Here is a 23,512-nt window from a genome sequence, read left to right as displayed (position 1 = left end):
AAATAACAGGAAGCAACAATTACTTTTCCTTAATATCTCTTAACATCAATGGTCTCAATTCCCCAATAAAAAGACATAGACTAACAAACTGGCTACACAAACAAGACCCAACATTTTGCTGCTTACAGGAAACTCATCTCAGAGAAAAAGATAGACACTACCTCAGAATGAAAGGCTGGAAAACAATTTTCCAAGCAAATGGTATGAAGAAACAAGCAGGAGTAGCCATCCTAATATCTGATAAGATTGACTTCCAACCCAAAGTCATCAAAAAAGACAAGGAGGGACACTTCATTCTCATCAAAGGTAAAATCCTCCAAGAGGAACTCTCAATTCTGAATATCTATGCTCCAAATACAAGAGCAGCCACATTCACTAAAGAAACTTTAGTAAAGCTCAAAGCACACATTGCGCCTCACACAATAATAGTGGGAGACTTCAACACACCACTTTCACCAATGGACAGATCATGGAAACAGAAACTAAACAGGGACACACTGAAACTAACAGAAGTGATGAAACAAATGGATCTGACAGATATCTACAGAACATTTTATCCTAAAACAAAAGGATATACCTTCTTCTCAGCACCTCATGGTACCTTCTCCAAAATTGACCACATAATAGGTCACAAATCAGGCCTCAACAGATTCAAAAATATTGAAATTGTCCCATGTATCCTATCAGATCACCATGCACTAAGGCTGATCTTCAATAACAAAATAAATAACAGAAAGCCAACATTCACATGGAAACTGAACAACACTCTTCTCAATGATACCTTGGTCAAGGAAGGAATAAAGAAAGAAATTAAAGACTTTTTAGAGTTTAATGAAAATGAAGCCACAACGTACCCAAACCTTTGGGACACAATGAAAGCATTTCTAAGAGGGAAACTCATAGCTATGAGTGCCTTCAAGAAAAAACGGGAGAGAGCACATACTAGCAGCTTGACAACACATCTAAAAGCTCTAGAAAAAAAGGAAGCAAATTCACCCAAGAGGAGTAGACGGCAGGAAATAATCAAACTCAGGGGTGAAATCAACCAAGTGGAAACAAGAAGAACTATTCAAAGAATTAACCAAACGAGGAGTTGGTTCTTTGAGAAAATCAACAAGATAGATAAACCCTTAGCTAGACTCACTAAAGGGCACAGGGACAAAATCCTAATTAACAAAATCAGAAATGAAATGGGAGACATAACAACAGATCCTGAAGAAATCCAAAACACCATCAGATCCTTCTACAAAAGGCTATACTCAACAAAACTGGAAAACCTGGACGAAATGGACAAATTTCTGGACAGATACCAGGTACCAAAGTTGAATCAGGATCAAGTTGACCTTCTAAACAGTCCCATATCCCCTAAAGAAATAGAAGCAGTTATTAATAGTCTCCCAGCCAAAAAAAGCCCAGGACCAGACGGGTTTAGTGCAGAGTTCTATCAGACCTTCAAAGAAGATCTAACTCCAGTTCTGCACAAACTTTTTCACAAGATAGAAGTAGAAGGTATTCTACCCAACTCATTTTATGAAGCCACTATTACTCTGATACCTAAACCACAGAAAGATCCAACAAAGATAGAGAACTTCAGACCAATTTCTCTTATGAACATCGATGCAAAAATCCTTAATAAAATTCTCGCTAACCGAATCCAAGAACACATTAAAGCAATCATCCATCCTGACCAAGTAGGTTTTATTCCAGGGATGCAGGGATGGTTTAATATACGAAAATCCATCAATGTAATCCATTATATAAACAAACTCAAAGACAAAAACCACATGATCATCTCGTTAGATGCAGAAAAAGCATTTGACAAGATCCAACACCCATTCATGATAAAAGTTCTGGAAAGATCAGGAATTCAAGGCTAATACCTAAACATGATAAAAGCAATCTACAGCAAACCAGTAGCCAACATCAAAGTAAATGGAGAGAAGCTGGAAGCAATCCCACTAAAATCAGGGACTAGACAAGGCTGCCCACTTTCTCCCTACCTTTTCAACATAGTACTTGAAGTATTAGCCAGAGCAATTCGACAACAAAAGGAGATCAAGGGGATACAAATTGGAAAAGAGGAAGTCAAAATATCACTTTTTGCAGATGATATGATAGTATATATAAGTGACCCTAAAAATTCCAACAGAGAACTCCTAAACCTGATAAACAGCTTCGGTGAAGTAGCTGGATATAAAATTAACTCAAACAAGTCAATGGCCTTTCTCTACACAAAGAATAAACAGGCTGAGAAAGAAATTAGGGAAACAACACCCTTCTCAATAGCCACAAATAATATAAAATATCTCGGCGTGACTCTAACGAAGGAAGTGAAAGATCTGTATGATAAAAACTTCAAGTCCCTGAAGAAAGAAATTAAAGAAGATCTCAGAAGATGGAAAGATCTCCCATGCTCATGGATTGGCAGGACCAACATTGTAAAAATGGCTATCTTGCCAAAAGCAATCTACAGATTTAATGCAATCCCCATTAAAATTCCAACTCAATTCTTCAACGAATTAGAAGGAGCAATTTGCAAATTCATCTGGAATAACAAAAAACCTAGGATAGCAAAAACTCTTCTCAAGGATAAAAGAACCTCTGGTGGAATCACCATGCCTGACCTAAAGCTTTACTACAGAGCAATTGTGATAAAAACTGCATGGTACTGGTATAGAGACAGACAAGTGGACCAATGGAATAGAATTGAAGACCCAGAAATGAACCCACACACCTATGGTCACTTGATCTTCGACAAGGGAGCCAAAACCATCCAGTGGAAGGAAGACAGCATTTTCAACAATTGGTGCTGGCACAACTGGTTGTTATCATGTAGAAGAATGCGAATCGATCCATACTTATCTCCTTGTACTAAGGTCAAATCTAAGTGGATCAAGGAACTTCACATAAAACCAGAGACACTGAAACTTATAGAGGAGAAAGTGGGGAAAAGCCTTGAAGATATGGGCACAGGGGAAAAATTCCTGAACAGAACAGCAATGGCTTGTGCTGTAAGATCGAGAATTGACAAATGGGACCTAATGAAACTCCAAAGTTTCTGCAAGGCAAAAGACACCGTCAATAAGACAAAAAGACCACCAACAGACTGGGAAAGGATCTTTACCTATCCTAAATCAGATAGGGGACTAATATCCAACATATATAAAGAACTCAAGAAGGTGGACTCCAGAAAATCAAATAACCCCCTTAAAAAATGGGGCTCAGAACTGAACAAAGAATTCTCACCTGAGGAATACCGAATGGCAGAGAAGCACCTGAAAAAATGTTCAACATCCTTAATCATCAGGGAAATGCAAATCAAAACAACCCTGAGATTCCACCTCACACCAGTGAGAATGGCTAAGATCAAAAATTCAGGTGACAGCAGATGCTGGCGAGGATGTGGAGAAAGAGGAACACTCCTCCATTGTTGGTGGGATTGCAGGCTTGTACAACCACTCTGGAAATCAGTCTGGCGGTTCCTCAGAAAATTGGACATAGTACTACCGGAGGATCCAGCAATACTTCTCCTGGGCATATATCCAGAAGAAGCCCCAACTGGTAAGAAGGACACATGCTCCACTATGTTCATAGCAGCCTTATTTATAATAGCCAGAAACTGGAAAGAACCCAGATGCCCCTCAACAGAGGAATGGATACAGAAAATGTGGTACATCTACACAATGGAGTACTACTCAGCTATTAAAAAGAATGAATTTATGAAATTCCTAGCCAAATGGATGGACCTGGAGAGCATCATCCTGAGTGAGGTAACACAATCACAAAGGAACTCACACAATATGTACTCACTGATAAGTGGATACTAGCCCAAAACCTAGGATACCCACGATATAAGATACAATTTCCTAAACACATGAAACTCAAGAAAAATGAAGACTGAAGTGTGGACACTATGCCCCTCCTTAGAAGTGGGAACAAAACACCCATGGAAGGAGTTACAGAAACAAAGTATGGAGCTGAGATGAAAGGATGGACCATGTAGAGACTGCCATATCCAGGGATCCACCCCATAATCAGCTTCCAAATGCTGACACCATTGCATACACTAGCAAGATTTTACTGAAAGGACCCAGATGTAGCTGTCTCTTGTGAGACTATGCCGGGGCCTAGCAAACACAGAAGTGGATGCTCACAGTCAGCTAATGGATGGATCACAGGGCTCCCAATGGAGGAGCTAGAGAAAGTACCCAAGGAGCTAAAGGGATCTTCAACCCTATAGGTGGAACAACATTATGAACTAACCAGTACCCCTGAGCTCTTGACTCTAGCTGCATATGTATCAAAAGATGGCCTAGTCGGCCATCACTGGAAAGAGAGGCCCATTGGACACGCAGACTTTGTGTGCCCCGGTACAGGGGAACGCCAGGGCCAAAGGGGGGGAGTGGGTGGGTAGGGGAGTGGGGGTGGGTGGGTAAGGGGGCCTTTGGTATAGCATTGGAAATGTAAATGAGCTAAATACCTAATAAAAAATGGAAAAAAAAAAAAAAAAAAAAAAGAACTTTAGTGGGAACATACAGCTCTATTTTATCCTGTCAGTATTTGCCCACGTCCCATCACATTTCTATAGTCTAAAGCTATACAATGTAGGAATACATTTATATCACTGCTGATACTATTTCCTTGTAAGAAACTTCTAAATTATATTTAAGATCCTTATGATATAAGGAATACAATAAAATCTAAGATATGAGGAAGCTGTTTTTATGAAAGCTAAGTTATTTTTGTGTTTAAAGAAACTTAAAATTGATACGTCCTTTGCAATACTGCCAGGCCCCAGACAGCCTAAGTTTAATAAAGAATAACCTTTAGTATTGACACCGTGGAAAAAATGGTTAGATACAAATACTTAATTATACATTGGTGCAAATTTATAATAATTATGGAATATACATGAGTTTCTTTGCAAACTTAAGTTTGTCCTAAGACAGTACCACAGAAAAAAAATAGTACAGTCAGTCTATCAACACTTGCTTGGTATGTGTCATGTCTTTTTACATTTTTTTACTGCTATGACAAAGCACCATGACCAAGGTAACTTAGAAAAGAAAGTGTGTAATTTGGGGCTTGCTTCCAGTTTCAGAGTGATGAGAACCCAGAGTGACCCTCCCCCAATGACACACCTCCTTCAGCGAGGTCACGCCTCCTGGTCCTTATCAACTTGGGACCAAGTATTCAAACATAGGAGCATGTGGGGCTATTTATAGTCTAACCACCAAAGTCAGGAACTACATTGTGTTGGGAATTTGAAAGGTGAGACTCTGTTTTCTAAGTTTGTAATGTTATTTTTTTTAACTTAGAACTGAAAGACAGATATGGTGAAGTTACTGTAATATGGTATGTAAATATAATAAAGGATATGAAAGATGTACCTTAAAATTGAGGGAGGGGATCAAGTAATACAATAAAAAAGAAACATAAACATATTAGGGAAGTAATTCTCAGGGATTGAGAGCAAGGTGACAGCTTAGTAGGAGAAACCCTTGGGGGCAATTAAAATATTTTGGCTGTAATTTGAAAGGAAGCTAGGGCTTTAATTATTGAGTGGTTAAAATGGTTTTGACTGTTTTAGGCCAAAGAAATGTTATGAGTTAAGTGTGTGAAACACAGCAATGTGTATGTTGGACAATATGTGGAACTTAACCTGTCCTAGCAATGGGTATATGATGAGAATGACAGTTCCAGTTTTCAGTCCGCAGGTGTTTTGGTCATACTGTTCATTTGCTGAACAGTGAGATGGAAGAGACACCAAGACTCAGGTTAGTTGGGGGCTTGCTTACAGTTTCAGAGGTTTAGTCCATTATCATTATGGTGGGAGCATGGCACACTCAAAAGAGTGGGAGCAGTAGCTGAGCTACATCCTGTTGTGCAGGCAGAGAAGGCATGAGGAGGGCTTTGGAAACTTGAGAGCATACCTCCAGTGACACACTTCCTCCATCAAGACTACATCTCCCAATCCTTCTAATCCTTTCAAATAGTGCCATTCCCTGGTGATGAAGCATTGAAATATTTGAGCATATGGGGGCATATTTATTCAAACCACCACAGCAGGTGTTTGTAATATGGAAATTAAACTAGTGAGTCTGGCAGTGAGAGGTATCAGACTAGTTGTACTCAGGTTAGATTGGAGGCTTTCTTCTGTTCTTCCAGTCTGAAGATTGAATCTTGGGTCTTCAGCATGCTAAGCAGGCATTTTATTACTTAGCCATATCCTGGCCTTAGGAAAATTTTGTGTGTGTGTGTGTGTGTGTGTGTGTGTGTGTAGGGGTGTATGGCAGACAGGTAGCTCTTACTGAGTTGTACAGTCTGGCGTTGAATTTATGGTTTTCCTGTCTCAGTCAACCAAGGAGGTAGGATTACAGGTGTGCATTACTATGTCCAGACAGGATTTATCATTTCTCTTCTTGTTTACCTTTCCTTTTTTGACTCTACAGTGATTTCTTGTACTTCTCCCTTCCTCCTTTTCTCCATAAATAAATCATTACTTAAAAATAAGACTTTGGGGGCCGGTCGTGGTGGCGCACGCCTTTAATCCCAGCACTTGGGAGGCAGAGGCAGGCAGATTTCTGAGTTCGAGGCCAGCCTGGTCTACAGAGTGAGTTGCAGGACAGCCAGGGCTACACAGAGAAACCCTGCCTCAAAACAAACAAACAAACAAACAAACAAAAAGACTTTGGGCACTGTGGGCATGGCTGTCTTTTTATGTAATCTTCTATATGCCTTTGAACTATGAGTGATTAACCTCTGTCATTGTCTTTGTATATTTTCTCTGGTATGCCTTATTAGGAGAAGATATAAATGAATGCGTTTTGAATAACAACCAATATCTTAGGATTCAGATAGTGAGTACTTGATACTGAATACCATGTATACTTCATATTGTTTTTTCTCCCGAGTTCTCCTTTTATTTTCAGATTCAGGGGTTCAGTAACTCTTTGTCTAACATCTTAGTATAACTGGAATCCTAATCCTGCTCTCTGATTCCACCCACCCTGTGCAAATAATCTTTATCTGGGAAGTGTCTCTTAATTGACTGAGTTTATCTTAACAGTTAGAGGCTGATACAGGGGTATTGTGGGCCCAGGCCAGCATGGAGTAAGACCTTGTTTCATCTTTTTATTTATGTTTATACATATGAGTAAGTGATAACTATTGACAGACATGAAATTTGCTTCTTTATGTGGGGTATAATGAGTTGAGAAGCATTTTAAAAATACCTTTAGTGCAGCAGTTTCAGCCTATGGGCTGTGACCCCCTCTGAAGGCTGAACGGCCCTTTCACTGGGGTTGCGAATCAGATACCATGGGTATCAGATAGTTACATTATGATTCACAACAGTAGCAAAATTACAGTTAGGAAGTAGCAACGAAATAATTTTATGATTGGGGGTCATCACAACTTGAAGAACTGTATCAGAGGGTTGCAGCGCTAGGAAGGGTGGGAACTACTGCTTCACAGAAGTGAATGCTAAACACCAGTGCTCAGTATGAGTTCTAATAAATAACTAAGGAAATAGCTAAGGAAGAGTTTGAGGTAAAGGCACATTTGGTAAGACTTTATTTAGTATGCCTTTGCAATAGTGAGGAGACCGGAATTTATAATGGTTTTGGAGTATCAAAACTAGCTTTATTTTATAATTAAGCCATTTCAAACTTTAAGCATTTTTAAAACTATGGGCATTGAGTCTTTTGACTTAAATGGAACAGTTTTTCTTCCCCAAATAATTGTATCTACCTTGTGAAATGTGTTCTCATGTCTCTTTTTCTTTCTTAGGTCATCCTGCTCACCAGATGTCTTGACAGTTTTTCTTGCAACATTGGCCATTGGTTTTCACTGCCTTCAAAAGATCAAAATTACTCCAGAAATTGGAGAGTTGGATTTAAAAGAAAAAACTTGAACAAATGGACAATATGTCTATAACAAATACACCAACAAGTAACGATGCCTGTCTGAGCATTGTACATAGTTTGATGTGTCATAGACAAGGTGGGGAAAGTGAAACCTTTGCAAAAAGAGCAATTGAGAGTTTGGTAAAGAAGCTGAAAGAGAAAAAAGATGAATTGGATTCTTTAATAACAGCTATAACTACAAATGGAGCTCATCCTAGCAAGTGTGTCACCATACAGAGAACATTGGATGGACGACTTCAGGTTAGTCTTGTATGTCTTCTGTGCTGGTAGAGTAATAGATATTTTTAAATTTCCTCTTAAGTTACTACCAATTTAATGTGAGCTCCACCTCCATATATTTATTTAATATATTTAGATTTATTTTTATCACTTCTGTGTGTACAGATACTGAAAGAGGCGAGAAGAGAGCATTCCCAGATGCTGCCATCCAGCTGCTTGTCATAATAGAGCACTGGGCATTCTCAGTGCTGGGCCATCTCTCAAGCTCAGTGACTCTGTGTCTTGGCATACTGTGTATCTCTTGCCAGTGTGCATGATGAGAGTATGTGGAAGAGTACACAAAAGATGGCTGTTATCATTTTTATGTTATTATTAAAAAATTGTGCAGTGAAGAAAATGGGAAAACCAACGAGAAGCCCTGTATTGAGAGCTAACCCCTGTCCAGCACACCGGCATTCATGTCATGGCTCACACTCCCTCCCCACCTGCCTACCCTTGGCGGTATTGTAAATATGCAGACTGATTCATTGGACTCTTGTATTTAGGTTGGTTACGCTACTTTCATCGGTATGAAACAAGCAGTGGTCACTTTTTTCATTTAAAGGTGTATCTTATGTGTGAAGAAGTATGGAAATGTGATGGTAGATTTTAGAATTTTATTTCTAGATTTTAGGCATAAGTTTTGACAAATTCATACTTCTTGCATTTTTTAAAAACCTGAGTGTAGGCCTTGAAATTGAACTCTGGTCAAATTCTTGATGTAATGTGTGATCCTGGATAGGTTATTTATTTTTTTTGTAACTCGGCCTAACCTAGAACTTGAGGGTTTTTTTTTTCCACCTCAGCCTCCTGAGTGTTGAGATTACAGGTGTGTACTCTAGGCTCTAATTATTTTGAACTTTGGATTTCTCATCTATGAAAGGATAGTTGCATTCTGAAATTGGCTGTGGGGGTGGACTTGTGTGTGGGATTCCCAAACCTGTTTTTCTTAGTGTACGCTGAAGACATAGCACTTGTATGACCTTAAAAGGTGTGAAGATAGATCTCTTTTATGTTGGCAAATAGGCAGGCCCTCAGGTGACACACCTGAGCAGCCTCTAGTTCACTTCAGTTCTGACCCAGGCTACGTGGAGATACCATCAGAATCGTCTGCTTGCTTCACCTGTGCTTCTGTCTGTCTGCTGTAAAGAGTTCCCACAGTCCCACCCACAGGCGCCAGTCATTTCCTTAACCATCTCCCCTAACTGAGGAAACCGTATTTACTATTATGAAGATTATTGCATAGGCAAGGTAAACTTTACCTCCATAGCCTCTCCAGGAAGACCAGCCTCCAGCGACCACACGGTCAGCTATCCCAAGCTCTCAAACCCTGTTCTTTCTCCCCTCCCCCTCCCCACTCCTGCAGGTTTAATTTTAATTACCTAGACACAATTTACGTCATTGTAATTAACTCTATGTTATAACCTTTCCCTTCAGCAGAAGCTGGGGAGTGGGTGGGGGCTAAAGTTCTGCCACAGTCTTTGCTGTGATTATCCCCTCCTGATGATACTTGGGAGCTGTAGCCTTCAGTTAGCTTAGATCTCAGAAAAAAGAGACTGCTTTTAGAAGCCTAAGATTTTAGTTGTGTACAAGGATGTTGGAGCAAAGCCGTGTGTGCTCTGCAGTGTCACAGATGCTCACTCTGGGTAGTAAGTCATGCAAGGACTTACACTTAATAAATGATCGTTTCTTTTCCTAGGTGGCTGGTCGGAAAGGATTTCCTCATGTGATCTATGCCCGTCTGTGGAGGTGGCCTGATCTACACAAGAATGAACTAAAGCATGTTAAATATTGTCAGTATGCGTTTGACTTAAAATGTGACAGTGTCTGTGTGAATCCATATCACTATGAGCGGGTTGTCTCACCTGGAATTGGTAAGTTGACTGCCACTGCAGCACCTTCATAGATGTGTAAAGGGAAAAGATCCTAGTCATATTTTAATTTTTTCCTACTTAAAGTTTGTACTTGAGGACTACTCAAGACTTCAAATGAAGTTAAAGAACCAGAATTAAAATTTTATTTAGACTAGGTCTCATGTCCCGGGCTGGCTAAGAGCTAGCTGTGTAGCCAAGCATGGTTCTTGGCCTGCTTCCTCCAGTTCCTGAGGCCTGGCATTAGAGACATACACCAGCGTGCCTCAAGAGTTAGAGACATACACCAGCATGCCTCAAGAGTTAGGCATTTTCAGTGAAACGGAAAAACTTAAATCAGAACAAATTTGTGGGTTTTTTACTTCCAGAACTGAGTATAAAATTGATCCTTTGTCTACTTTGTACATGGTTGTTGCAAACAGTATGGGAAGCATTAAAATTTACCCCACTTTTACATTGAAATGGCTCATGAAATTTTATAATCTCTGGCTTAAATTGATGTTCTGTAACTTAAAATGTAATGGAAGATAAGTTCATTGTAATGATTTATGTTTTTATTTTCTTTCCCTTTTAAAAAAATAAGATCTCTCAGGATTAACACTGCAGAGTAATGGTAAGTAACTGGATTCTTCTAATTTTTTTATATTTTCTTTTAACATGTCTTGTTTATTTTTTGTTCATAAACAAGTGGTTTGTGTAGGAGCTAGTAACACGAGAAAAATTGCTACACTGAACATGCAGATTTTGTAGAGGAGGTATGTAGTAACATTGAAATTGGATTTATTACATTTCCTTACTGTATGCATTTGAATGTTTTGCCTGCATGTATATCTGTATCATGTGAGTCGCTGCCTGTGGAAGCCGGAAGGGGCAGTAAGTCCCCAGTGAGACAAAAGGCTAAAGTGCTTTGAGATGAGAAAATCTACTTGGTTTTATTTTAAGTGTTTTGGTATATATGAAAATGAGGTTTTACAAATAGGTTTATTAGCAAACTGTAATCTCTTTAAAAACCTAATTTGTGGGGATGCTTTCATTGCCACCTTAAAAAAGTGAGCTCGTGTTGTACACCAGGGAGGAAGGTGGCGCTTTCTTCACTCAATCCTACAGTTCTGGAAGGACTGTTGGACTTCAGTCTCTTCTCTTCAAGTGCCTGGTAATAGAGGCATGCAGGCATGCAGGCTTCAGGTTTCTAGAGCTGTGGTTGGTGGTAGTGGGAGCTCTGACGGACAGTCTGGGGATAGTAGCTTTAGAGTTGCTGAACTCTCTGCCTCTGCTGACTCGGGACATGTTGAACATTAGGATCCTGCAGGGCCTCACCAGCCTCTGTCCATGGTTTTGCAGTTAGGGTTTAGGAAGCTGTAGTGATAATTTCAGAATTTCAGTATGCAGTGGTTGTGAGGGTTCCACATCAGCCTTGTGGATCCCCCTAGTGGTAGATCTGTAGACAGTCCTGCCTGCTTTAATTTGCTTAGAAAACAGATTTTTCTCACATTTCACTTTTGAACTGGACAAAGAGATAATAGTGGACCAGGTAACGAGGAGCTGAGAAGAATGAGACATTTGCGTCCTTGTCAGCTGGGATTGTGTGCTCGTCGGTTCTGGTACAGCTCATCTCTTTCCTGACGCTGTGACCAGACTGACCCATGTATTCATTTTTACAAATATTTAGTGATTTTTTTATTGCCTGCTACTGTGCTAAGGGATATTGAAAAATGTGGCATATTTCTTCTATTCAAAGTTCAGTCTTTTGGAGGAAAGAAAAAGTTAACAAGACATAGCATGCTGTGGGGTGAGGGCTTGCCAATGGCAGTAACAGAATGACCACTGACTTAAGCTTTCTTTGTCACCTATGGAGAATTCATTTTTTTCTCTCATACAAAAGTTTACAATCTTATGACTTCTCTAAAAATATGCTTTAAAATAGCTTGCAGTTATTAAATGATTATTGTATGTAAGGCACTGTGCTAAATGAGTTATGATTATTTTAGTCATGTTCTATTGCTGTGAAGAGACACCAAGAAACTCTTACAAAAGAAAACATTTAGCTGGGGCTTGCTTATATTTTCAGAGGTGTAATCCGTTTTCCTCATGGTGAGGAGCATGGTCCCATGCACACATACGTAGTAGCTGAGAGTTCTACATTTGAATCCAAAGGCAGCAGGAAAAGAGAAAGATGTTTAACCTGGCTTGAACTTTTAACACCCAAAAGCCCACACTTTGTCCAACAAGGCCACACCTCCTAATCCCTCTCAAGTATTGTCCCTAATTGTCCCTAATGTCCCTAACGACCCAAGCCTTCACATACAGGAGGCTGTGGGGACCATTCCTAGTTAAACCACCTCAGTGAATATTGTGCCATTGCCCATTTAATGCTTTTCTGTGCTAGGTGAGATGATTTTCACTTTCCCTGATTAGGAGATAAGAACCTAGAGAGCAAGGAACTTGCTCAGCTAGGAGTCACAGTAATGTGGGTTTGCTATGAAATACTAAACCACAGAAAAGAATCATAAAGTCAGGCTCCATGAAGTTAGAGAGTCATATTTGATCTATCTCATTTGTTATAAGAATATGTGGAACATGGGTACACAATCCATTTTTCTTTTCAGTAAATGAATTTGTTAAATATAAACTCAGGGGAATATTTTACAATTTGGTATCTATAATGGCTATTCTTAGTTGTCAACTTACTACATCTGTAATTGACAAAAAGCTCCAAGCAGCTGGGCACACCTGTGAGGGACTTTTAGTTAAATTGGAAAATCCAGATCACTGGAGGTTGGAAGACTCACCTTAAATCTGAGCCACAGATTCTTAAAACACATGGAAGAAGGAAGCTTTTGTTCTTTGCCTATAGTTACCCTTGTTCTCGCTGGCAAGTGCATTTGTTCACTGATACTAGAGCATACTTTTTCGGGATTCCAGTACATGCTGAAAACCAGCCAACTCGTTGAACCTTGTGGACTCGGTAACTGCTGGATTCTTGGATATACCTTAGGAAGACAGCCATTGTTAGACAAGCTTGACTACAACCTGTAAGGCACTCAAATAAAGCAGTATTTTTTTCAGTCATTTTACTAGTTCTCTTCCTTTAGAGACCTCTGACTAATAAAGGGTTGTGGTTACAGGGAAACAGAAGTTTAAGGATGAATTCAAGTATCTGGGCCAGGCTTGGACTTTTGCCAATGCCTGCAGTTACCGAAGGCTCCCCTGAAAGTATGGAGAACACTCAAAGCCCATGGTTAGAAGTATTTAAAGGTTTGCTCTTTGGAATAGGGAATTTAGTGTTCTGTATATAAAGCTTTTGACAATATGTGGAATAAGGAAAATAATGATGTTGGTTGCTTCTAGCATTTCTGCATAAATTGGCAATTGACAAAAATAAGTTTATGGATAAAATTAACCAACTTTTAGTATCTCAAGATGCAGAAGCAGAGGAAAAGAACTTAGGGGAGCACTTGGCTAGCTCCAGATGTATATAAACAGCCTAAAGATTTCTCAGTGTGCCCTGGAAGAGAATTTCCTCTCTAGCAGCCATTGAGCTGAAAAGTTGCAGAAAATGAAATCAAAGCCCTCATTCCAAGATTAGACTTGAAAGATACACAATTGGTGGTTCACACTACATTTCCCTTTAACTCTCCTATTTGCCTTATGCGGAGGACAGATCCTAGATCATGGAGAATGACAGTTGACTGTTGAAAGCTTAGTCAAGTAGTGACTCTGATTGCAGCTGCTGTACCAGATGTGGTGTCCTTACTTAAAGAGCTTAAGATGTCTCCTGGTACATGGTTTTCAGTTGTTGATTAGCAAATACCCCTTTCCAGGTACCTATCTATAAGGACTATCAGAAGCAATTTGCTTGTAGTTGGTAAGGCCAGCAGTACACAATGACAGTTTTACCTCAAGGATAGATTAACTCTCCAGACCTGTATTGTAATTTAGTTAGAAGGGATCGTGCTCATCTATCTCTTCCACAGAATAGCACACTGATCAGGTATATTGATGGCATTATGGTGACTGGACCAAGTGAGCAGGTAGCCACTACTTTGGACTCCTATGTACATTGGCAACATTCAAAGAATAGGAAATAAGTACAACTGTAATTTAAGGGCTTCTACCTCCATGAAATTTTTAGCTCAGTAGTGTGGGTCATGCAGAGTTGTTCTAAGATAAAGGATAAGTCATTGTACCTGGTCCTTTCTACCACCAAGTGTTTAGTGGACCTACTTGGGTTCTGGAGACAGCATGTCCTCCCTTGGGTGTGTTATTCTGGCTAATAGACCAAGTGATTTGGGTCTCTACTAGTTTAGAATAGGGCCTGGAATAGGAGAAGTTCTTCGACAAGCATAGACTCACAGTCTTATAGACTCTATTCTTACAGACTCATGGGTTGTCCCATATGAGTAATTGACTGAGAAAATTAAGCCTAGTTTCCCGTGGTTCTGCATGTTAAGCAGGCACCAGTGAAAGAAAATCCTCACTGTGGGTAGAACTTGAGATAAAAGTGCACACGGTTGTAGTTTTGCTTTGAAGGAGAAATGGTCAGATATAAGATTGTTGAATGATTTGTTGGTTGTAACCAGTGGTTTGATGGGATAGTCAGGGAATTGGAAAGAACATGATTAGAACACTGGAAAGACATTTGGGAAGAAGCATGTGAATTGACGTCTTTGAATGGCTAAGGGTGTGAAGATGCTTATGTCCGTCCTATGTACATGCACATCAAAAGATGACCAGAGACGTGTTCAGTAATCATGAAGATAGGATGAACTGTTCCCTTAGTGGACTGCCTTTCTCCAGCCATCCCTGTCATTGCCCAGTGGGCCTATGAATAAAGTGGCTGTAGTGGCACAGATGGAGGTTATATGTGGGTGAGACAGCATGGGCTTCCATCACCAAGGCTGGCCTGGGCACAGCTGTTGCTGAGTGCTGATCCGCTAAGGACAGAGACCATCGCTGATTTTCAGATATGGCACCATTCCGAGTGGTGACCAGCCAGCAAGCCTGGTGGCAGGTTGAGTACATTGGACCACTTCCTTCACAGAGAGGGCAATCCTTTGTCCTTGCTAGAATGGATACTGCTTCTGGTTCTGGATCTCTGTTTCCAGCATGTAATGCCTCTGCCAGCACTGCCATCATGGACCTACAGAATGCCTTATCCACCACCATGGTATCCACACAGCATTGCTTCTGACCAAGGACCTCACTTCACAGCCAGAGAAGAAAGAGTAAGGGGATCCATGGATCCATTGCAGCTGTCCTGGTAGAAGAATGGATCGATGTAGCTGTCTTGTCTTTTGCTACTTTGTGGGTTCTTCTCTTTTCCACCCTTCTCCATCCTTTTTTCCTTCTACCCTTTCAACCCCAAGACTAGGTAAGAGAGAAAAAAAGGATAGAGAGGAAAGGAAAGAGATCCCTGAATAAAGTCAGGGATCCAAAAGAGGGGGATCTTATCATTAGACTACTTCCTAAGTTTGGTCTTTGCCATTAGGATATCTAATTTCTTTTGTTTCTTCTTTGTACATAACTGCTTAACAAACTGTAACCAACAATAACCAACAACCCACCCGGCCTTTCAGGACCCTAGCATTTATATACCCTCCGAAAAGTTCTCAGAATTCCAAATGTACTATCTGCAGCTGGCAAAGTCATGGCCTCTCTTCCACCACCAGTGAAACGAGGCAGCTCATAGCTGCTGTGGACAATCAGAAGCAGCCCTGTATCCCCCACAAAATTAAAACAAAACATACAATATTTCTGTGTTTTTAAAGAAACTAAAATTTCAGAATTTTCACTACAAGATCAGTCTTTTGAAAACACAGCTATGGCACCAATTCAGGAGCACCAACCTCGAGGCCAGGGGCAGGGTTCTCCAGAAGGCAGCACATGCTTAGAAATGGTCTCTCCCACAGTTAGGACTGGTGGCTTTAGGACCTAAGAGGTAGGAAAGGGACTCATTGCACCACCATCACCACTTTGCTTTCTGTCATGGAACCTTAAGTTGTGCTAGCTTAGAAATTTTGGGTGCAGAGTGAGTGCTTCTGTCAGGAGATACAGCAAACATTGCACTGAGCTGTAAGCTGTAAGCTCGGACTTTTTCTTGGCCACTTTGGGGTTCTGGTGCTCTAACCCTATAGTCTAAGAAAATAGGAGCAGTGTTAGGAAGGGTGATTGGTCCAGGTTACTGAAAGGGGATTGTGTGGCTTCTCCATAATGGAAGTAAGCAAGATTGGTCTGAAGTATACGGGATACTTCAGTGTGTCTCTTGGTGTTACCATGACAGCCTAATCCAGGAAGGATGATGCAGGACACAGACTCTGGGAATGGAAGTGTACATCACTTCCCCCAGAAGGAGGATAAAGGACCGCTGAGATGCTTGCTGAGGGGGGAGGGACTACAGGATGGGTAGTAGAGGAAGGAGTTATCATATGACTAGTTGCAGATAGGATGTTTATAATTGACATAAATGTTTCTTTCATATTTTGTTATGAATATGTTTGTTCAGATATTTGTGGGGTTTTTTTCCTGTTAATTTTTTATCCTGAAGTGTAGCATTAGTTGAAATAACACCAGTGGTTTTTTGTATCTGAGGTACTAAAAGAGTGTCCTTCACGAAGCATTGTCACCTTTCTAAAGTACAGACTGTGCTTCTGGGTGTATGTGGGAGAGTATCATGTTAGGTGTAATTTTGACCTGATTATTGGTTTCATTTGGAAAAGAAGCATGAAATAAGATGTGATTGTATGTCAGGTTGACAAAGGGCTAGAAGACTTGTGTTAGCTAGTGCTGATTGTCAGTTTGATTATATTAGAAACCCAAGCCCCAACTAGGCACACCTGGCGGGGAGGTTTCCTTATTGCATCATTTGAGGCAGGAAGACCCACCTGAAATCCAGCGGCACCTCATGGCAGCCTATGTAAAGGCACAGAAGAAAAAAATGTTTGCTTTCTGCCTTCTTGCCCACTCTGACTGGCAAGTTCATAGATGTTGCTGCTGAGGCCTCCATTCACTGTGTCAGCCTCCTCCTCCAGGACTGCCATATATAGTGAAGGCTGGCTGAGACATGGAGTCTTGTGGACTTCCCTTTAGGAGACAGCTATTGTTGGACTAGCCTGACTGCATCCTGTAAGCCTCTAGTAAACCCTTTCCATCAGTCCTGTTCCTCTAGAGAGAGAGCCACCTTAACAGTGTGTCTTTCTTTATGGACTTAAAAAAGTATAGACTCTGCTTTTTTAATTAGTTTTTTGATAAGCAGTATAATTGGTCCATAAATGAAATAGTATAGAAAGGTATCTAGTGAAAGTGCCCCCAGAGCTCTGTGCCTGCCTGTGAGTCACGTGGACTAGCCCCTAGTGTTTGCTTCCAGGGTTTCTTTGGTATTCATGCCAAAAATACATGCATTATTCCCTTTTTTATATATATATATATAAAAGTCACAAACTGTGGACACTATTCTGGGCCTTGGTGGGTTTCCTTTTTTTTTTTTTTTTTTAAGAAAGTGATGTGTGTGTGTGCTTGCGCGCATGCATGTGCTCATGCACATGATTACTGGGTGTCATTTCTCTTCTTTTACTTTGAGTTTTTGGAACCATACTCAGGTATCTAGTCTTGGTGGCAAACCATCTCCTAAGCCCCTATATCATGTATATCATCATATTTAGTGTTTTGTGACTTGCTTTTTTTTTTTTTTTCTCGTTAAAAACTTAGTTTCAGCCGGGCGTGGTGGCGCACGCCTTTAATACCAGCACTCGGGAGGCAGAGGCAGGCAGATTTCTGAGTTCGAGGCCAGCCTGGTCTACAAAGTGAGTTCCAGGACAGCCAGGGCTACACAGAGAAACCCGTCTTGAAAAACCAAAAACCCACCAACCAAACAAACAAACAAAAACCTTTGTTCCAGACTCTTATCCTAATTGATGTCTTAAGTTTTTACCAAGAAATACATATTTTAAGTTAAATTGAAAAAAGAAAAAAATCCCTAGGCTGGCAGCACTTCCAAACTTAACTCCCACCTTCCTTCTTTCCTTTCTTTCTTCCTTCCTTCTTTTTCTTCCTTCCTTCCTTCTTTGAAATTGTTGGCAATTTTATTTCTGTGCATAAAGTTTGATGGAAACCATTACTAATTTTATTAAAACAAGCTGAACATTTTAATTGAAAACATAATAAATATAATTAATATACCATATTCTAAAATATAGCTTGAACAGTGTAGCATGCTGTTAAATTTTGGTACAGTGTATTGGAGACCAAGTATATATTGTTACATGCATCGAGGGTGGATCACAGTTTATCACAGCCACCATTTCTTTGTCTTGCAAAATCCAATAAGTCTTTCAGGGGAGGAGAAAGCAGACTGGTCAGCATGGTGCTGTGTTGCCACTTGTGCATCTGCACCAACAGTAGCTTCTTGATATGGCTTGAATACATTTTAGCATCATCAAAAACTGTGCTCACATATTGGAAGGCACACTTAAACATCCAGTTTATAATTCTGGGTTCATATTCTGTAAGCCTCAGATCCTTCATGACTTGTGCTATCATCTGTGCATTTTGAGCAACCATCTTGTCAGACTCCATGATAGAAGATGATCAGGCATCTCGAGCTAAATCATCCACATTCATGTGCTTCAGTTCTGGTCTTGATGTAAGTTCTTTTTCCAACCCATGGTGTGCCAGTGAGCAGTCTTTCATGTGCCTAAAGTGGTTTTTTTCCCCCAATGTTTGTCAAATCAATTAAAGGGTAAGATGATGACTTTATTTTATAATGTGGCTGACAACCTAAGACAGTTGAGAAGAGATGCAGAGCTTACGGAACTTTCTCCTAGATTTTTTAACCTAATCAAACTCTCTGCAATTCCCCGATAAGACCTACCATTTCCCTAATGTTGTGGCACCCTTGGCTACAGCCCTCAGACCTTCATGACAGGCTTGGGTTATCAGTCTCTGGAATGTAATGTCCTTGACTGAAGCAGGACTGCTACAGAAATGATCAGCTCCTGGTGTGGACAGGACGGCAGCCTCTGCTGAGAGCCCTTTCCCAGCCTTTGAGTGTATCATCTGGTGCCTCTGGAAGGTTGCTGGAACTCCTGCTCTCTGTAATGGCACTCACCGAAAGCTTTGTAATTCCCAGCCAAGTGGCTTGTAAGAAGTTGCTGAGAACCAGGGAGTGGGATCAGATTGGGGAAAATGGTTTCCTGTCATCTGATAGGCTTCCTCTTCACAGCCTGGAATAGAAAAACAGCAGTGTGGTAGTCCATAGCGCCATGCTGTCCCCGTGTGGGTGTTGCAGGGACTGTGATGACCTTTCTATCCTCATATTGGACGAACAGTTGGGCAACATCAGAGACAAGGTGATTAATCTGTCCTGTCATAGGTTTAATATTTTGGATACAGAGCCCCTTGTCTGGAAGTTGGCTTTTAAGTTCAGCTAACTCAATGGTCAGCATACTCAGTGTTTTCTGCTTGCTGATGTCTTTTCATGTGGATTGTGCCATTGCTTCAAGTGAGTCAGGCCTGTGGGATATAGAGGAGAGTCATCAGTCAAGCACGTTGGACTGGGCCCCTGAGTGTGTGCTTGTAGACTAATGCAGCATCTTTACATTGGTGATCTTGAGAGACTCCTGTGCTGTGTGATTTTTAGGTGCATTTTCTTAGGTTTGACAACGGTCTTGTCTCCAATGGCTTGAGGATGAGGTTAAACATGGGAACTCAAGTTTGCCTAAATAGATGTCCTTGGTGATGTATACTCAGGCACTTTGATTCCCAGGGGGCCAGAATTCTTCCTCACCAGGTGAAGGGATACAGACATTCTGTGTCTGATGGAGGGACTGAACTCAGCACTGGGAACATTCCCTTCATGCCCTTCCTCAATGAGTTGATCATCTTCAGAAGGATTCCCAAGACAGGGTCTGAGAAGGACAGTCTGGGGGTTTTGGTTAGGTTCTTTTTTTCTGCTAGTTAAAGAATTAAAAGGCAGAAAAATGAAGTGCAACAGGTGGCGTTGGCGAAATCTCTGAACACTGCAAACATCGTTGGAAAGAATCACAGATTCTGAGCTCTAGGAAAGTTTATTGGGGCGAGGAAACACACATATACAACAGACAAACAGCGAAAACGACCTGCTGGAAAGCAGGCGGGGAGTCGGGAAGCTGAAAAGTCCAAGGTCCAGACTTGTATCTGGGAAAGGAGGCTTAGCTATTTACAGGGACGCCAGCTGCTGCTTCCGGATGTCACAGTCGCCCGCCCGCGGAGTCTTCTCAGAGCAGTTCCTTCAAGTTCACAGCTGGTTCCTTTTGTATTAGCATTGCCAGTAGGTTAAAAAAAAATCCTCAGTCACTTCAGCAAAGCCCTAAATGTCCAGGAATTAAATAGAGATGCCAAGATCTTTCTGAAGAAAACTCCAGAATTTTGCTAAGAGCATAATTAGAAAACTAAAAAAGTTTAACCATACCCAACTAATGCCTTAAACAGGATTTTATTTATTATAATACTTTGTTCAACATTAGTGAGTATTTAGGGCCAACTTTCTAATTTAAAATTCCTTTTTACATAGAGTATATTTTGTTAATATTCCTTCTTCCCTAACTCCTCCCACATCCTACTCTCCTTCCTATTGCATACTTGTGCATGATCCACCGCAATCACTCAAAAAACCCCATTAAACAAAAACAGAGGTTCAAATAACCATCAAGGCAAAAAATACCAAAACAAAAAATATAGAATTGATTTTGTGTTGGCCAGATACTTGGGCCTGCCCTGGAATGTGGTTGATATGCCCAGTGATACGCCATTGGATGATTTTGTGTCTGCTTCACCATCTCAGTGCTGGGATTTTTGTTGGCTTTGAACTTGTACAGTGTCTGTATTTCCAGTCTCTTGAGTTCATATTTACATCAGTCCTGTTGTGTCCTGAAGACACTTTCCTTGCAGTCATCTACCACCTCTGCCTCTTACAATCTTTCACCTCCTCTTCAGTTGCCCGGGCCTTGATGGGAGGGATTTGATGAAGACTCATGGGGGAGGTGGGGGATCCCGAGCCTCCTGCTCTCTGCAGTGTCCAGTTGGGAGTCTCTGTTAATTTGCTGCAAGAGAAGCTTCTCTGATACGGGACGGGTGATGACTCATCTAGGAGTACAGCAGGATGCCCTTAGAAGGCGTTGTGTTGCTTTGTTCTGTTAGCAGAATAATAGTAATACATTTTCCTCTAGGGTCTGTGAGCTATCTAGGCTTAGGTTTGTGACTACCTTAACAGTGTCAGGTATGGGGTCTATCTTATGAAGTGGGCCTTAAATCTGATGAAAAAAAAGAGCGATTGGTTACTCTAGAAACATTTGTTCCACTATTACAGCAGTAAGTCTTGTAAGCAGGTTGCTCTTGTAGGTTTGACTTTTTAACTGATAAATGATAATGTATAAAGTATCTTATCATTGAATTGTTTTCCATGGGAGTTTCTTGAAGCTGTATTTTTTATTGTGTGTTTATTTCTGTGTCTCTGAGTTTATGCATATGTGTGTAGGACCCTTGAGGCTAGAGGTGCATCAGGAACTGGGGTGATAGGAAGTTATGAACTCTCTGACCTGGGGTGCTGGGAAGGAACCAAGCTAGGGATAAGCAAGCTGCTCTCTTTAACTCCTGAGCCTCCTCTCCAGTCCCTACTGGAATATATGAGTTTAACAAATAGCGACATTTTCATGTTTCAAAGGTCAAAAAAGAGGTTGTATGCAGAAACGTGAACAGATATGCAACATTTCTCCTGTTAGAAGTCTCAATTCAGTAGCTAACCGGGATAAGGAGAGTAACACACTCGCTTTTCAGTTGAAGAGAATGCCTTTGTGGACTTTACGTAACAGCTCGAAGAAGATACCTAAGCCTAGAGTTCAGCTGATTGTAACTTTACAGTAGTTATCTACAAGTATGAGTTCAAAAGACTAAAGGCACCAGGCGTGGTGGCGCACGCCTTTAATCCCAGCACTTGGGAGGCAGAGGCAGGTGGATTTCTGAGTTTGAGGCCAACCTGGTCTACAAAGTGAGTTCCAGGACAGCCAGGGCTACACAGAGAAACCCTGGGGGGGGGGGGGCAGGGGCGAGACTAAAGGCTGGTTTTACTGGAGAGACAGCAGAGCCCAAAGCATTGTGCAAGACCACATGAGAAGGCTCTAAACAGAGAACTAACTGATAGGAATACAGTTCAGTTTCACTCACAAAAAAAACCAACCAACCAACCAAACAAACAAAAAAACCAAAAAACAACAACAAAAACCCCAGCAAAGCAGATCAATCCCTAGTTGACTAAAGATAACTGTTCTTCATGATTCAGACCCTAGATTTGCTCACTAAACTGTGAAAGATTTAATTATTGGTGTTCTCATTATTTTTGTGTAGATTGGGATTTTGAAAAGGAAATTCAAGCTTGTTGATTTGTGATCTTTTTAGCCTGCCTTCTGGATGCCACATTGTCGGCAGTCACCCTACATTTAGCTTCAGGCTGACTTTTTAAAGGGACTCTCAGTGTACAGCAACTCCAAATGATATGTTAATTGTCATCCTTGGTCCTGGTCTGAATACCTTTCCAATCCCACTTCATCACAGCGTGAAGTGCAGAAAGGTAGAACTAAGTATTCATTCGCGCACTTTGCCTGGAGTAAGTGGCTTTCACAGTTGAGTAAGCGATTGTGTACTTCTGAATTCGCTAGAATACTGAAGAATATGTCTTCAAAGTTTAGTGAGTCAAATTAATAAAATCTCTAAAGTAGCTAGAGCTGATAAAATGCATGTCTGTTATATGAAAAACATTCTGAATTTGAGTTATTTATACTGTGGTTAAGTTTTAGGTACTGTCATATTACTTGTATGTAGCCTTTCTGTGGAAATGGAAGACTGTGAAAATCTTTTTTGTTTGTGTTTTATGCGTAGCTCCAAGTATGTTAGTGAAGGATGAGTACGTTCACGACTTTGAAGGACAGCCGTCCTTACCCACTGAAGGACATTCGATTCAAACCATCCAACACCCGCCAAGTAATCGCGCATCAACGGAGACGTACAGCGCCCCGGCTCTGTTAGCCCCGGCAGAGTCTAACGCCACCAGCACCACCAACTTCCCCAACATTCCTGTGGCTTCCACAAGTGAGTGTTGCAGTCAGATCGAGTCGAAAGTTTTCCTCACCATCAAGTATTTATGTGTAGCCACTTGGAGCTTTTGTGGTCTTTCTGGTGCTGGGTATGGTATGGAGCCTGATCCATGCCTTAGGTGAATTCTCACTCCTGAGCCTTACCACTCAGCCTGGAAGTAAGCTTATGTTAAATTGGTGTTTGAGTTCATTCTGGAGAAGGTAGTGTTTGTAATTTATTTAAAGTTTCTGATACTGACATACAGTCAAGTATAATGGCCTTGATTGTAATCTTGCATACGTTGTTACTATTACATGTACGAGCATGAAGTGTCCTGTAGTTTTCAGATAGATT

At 40.8% G+C, this 23,512-nt stretch overlaps 1 protein-coding gene across 6 annotated transcripts in view; it reads left to right on the top strand.

The window, feature by feature from the left end:
* Window positions 1–23,512, top strand: part of Smad4 (SMAD family member 4) — a 69,002-nt gene that overhangs the window by 17,961 nt on the left and 27,529 nt on the right. For all 6 annotated transcript variants that reach the window (NR_157374.1, NM_001364968.1, NM_001364967.1 and 3 more), the window contains exons 2-5: window positions 7,792–8,168; window positions 9,886–10,060; window positions 10,641–10,670; window positions 22,964–23,173. Coding sequence is in view for 5 of the 6 variants with exons in the window: in NM_001364968.1 (NP_001351897.1) it covers window positions 7,920–8,168; window positions 9,886–10,060; window positions 10,641–10,670; window positions 22,964–23,173 (664 nt within the window). In the remaining variant the exon portion in view is untranslated. The remainder of the gene's footprint in view (window positions 1–7,791; window positions 8,169–9,885; window positions 10,061–10,640; window positions 10,671–22,963; window positions 23,174–23,512) is intronic.

The sequence above is a fragment of the Mus musculus genome, chromosome 18 (assembly GCF_000001635.26).
Source record: "Mus musculus strain C57BL/6J chromosome 18, GRCm38.p6 C57BL/6J".
Classification (NCBI taxonomy): Eukaryota; Metazoa; Chordata; class Mammalia; order Rodentia; family Muridae; genus Mus; species Mus musculus.
This window is presented reverse-complemented; position numbering and strand designations above follow the sequence as displayed.